At 40.3% G+C, this 717-nt stretch overlaps 1 protein-coding gene across 1 annotated transcript in view; it reads left to right on the top strand.

Moving 5' to 3' along the window:
• The first annotated feature begins 68 nt into the window (after positions 1 to 68).
• Positions 69 to 717, top strand: part of LOC119586347 (venom protein 302-like) — an 8,578-nt gene continuing 7,929 nt past the window's right edge. Inside the window, exons 1-2 of the mRNA XM_037935059.1 lie at positions 69 to 228; positions 448 to 566. Coding sequence (XP_037790987.1) covers positions 179 to 228; positions 448 to 566 — 169 coding nt within the window. The 5' untranslated portion in view covers positions 69 to 178. The remainder of the gene's footprint in view (positions 229 to 447; positions 567 to 717) is intronic.

Genomic DNA, 717 nt, shown 5'->3' with positions numbered 1-717 from the left:
GATTAATAAGAGATACGTCTGTAATATACACAAATACACAAGTGTTAACTCTATATGAGTAATGTAACCTTGAAGGACGGGCTCCGAAGCGGCGTGGAGGCTCCTCGCCGCTAGCGCCGCACATAGGACGCGGCTGCCACGCCAGACGGAACGACAGCAGAGGGTGCCTAAATTTACGATGAAGGCTGCTTTGTATCTTGCCGTGTGCTTCGCTTGCTGCGTGTTGGGGTAAGAGAAATATCTTTTAAAGAAATAGTTCTTTCAGTTGTTAGTAATGGTAGATAATAGTGCTACCTATGCCTTTTATACCAGCCGCTGATTTTCACCATATAGTGTTCTGGAATCATCTTCAAAGGAAATGTAGCATAATATTTATGTAAGAAATATTATCATTGCATCTTTTTCACATTAACTAAATCATGGCATTTCTGACAAATCCATATACAGCACAGAAAGTCTTAGTTGCGTTGAACGAGGTCAAGGCTGCACTCCAGAGAAAATAGCTGAACTGCAATGCCCATTTGAAACTGTAGTCAATGAGTGTAATGACTGTGAGTGCGCCAAGGTAAGGAATATTTGACTGTCCATAGTTAGCCGAGTGAGAGTCAAGATTTCCAAAGTATTAAGTAGTTTGTTATAGTTATCCATGTTATAAATAAAGTCACTCCGTTTTCTGTTTTGATAAATTTGTACGAGTGACTAGAACAGTGGTTCTCA

This window comes from Penaeus monodon, chromosome 21 (assembly GCF_015228065.2).
Source record: "Penaeus monodon isolate SGIC_2016 chromosome 21, NSTDA_Pmon_1, whole genome shotgun sequence".
NCBI lineage: Eukaryota > Metazoa > Arthropoda > Malacostraca > Decapoda > Penaeidae > Penaeus > Penaeus monodon.
This window is presented reverse-complemented; position numbering and strand designations above follow the sequence as displayed.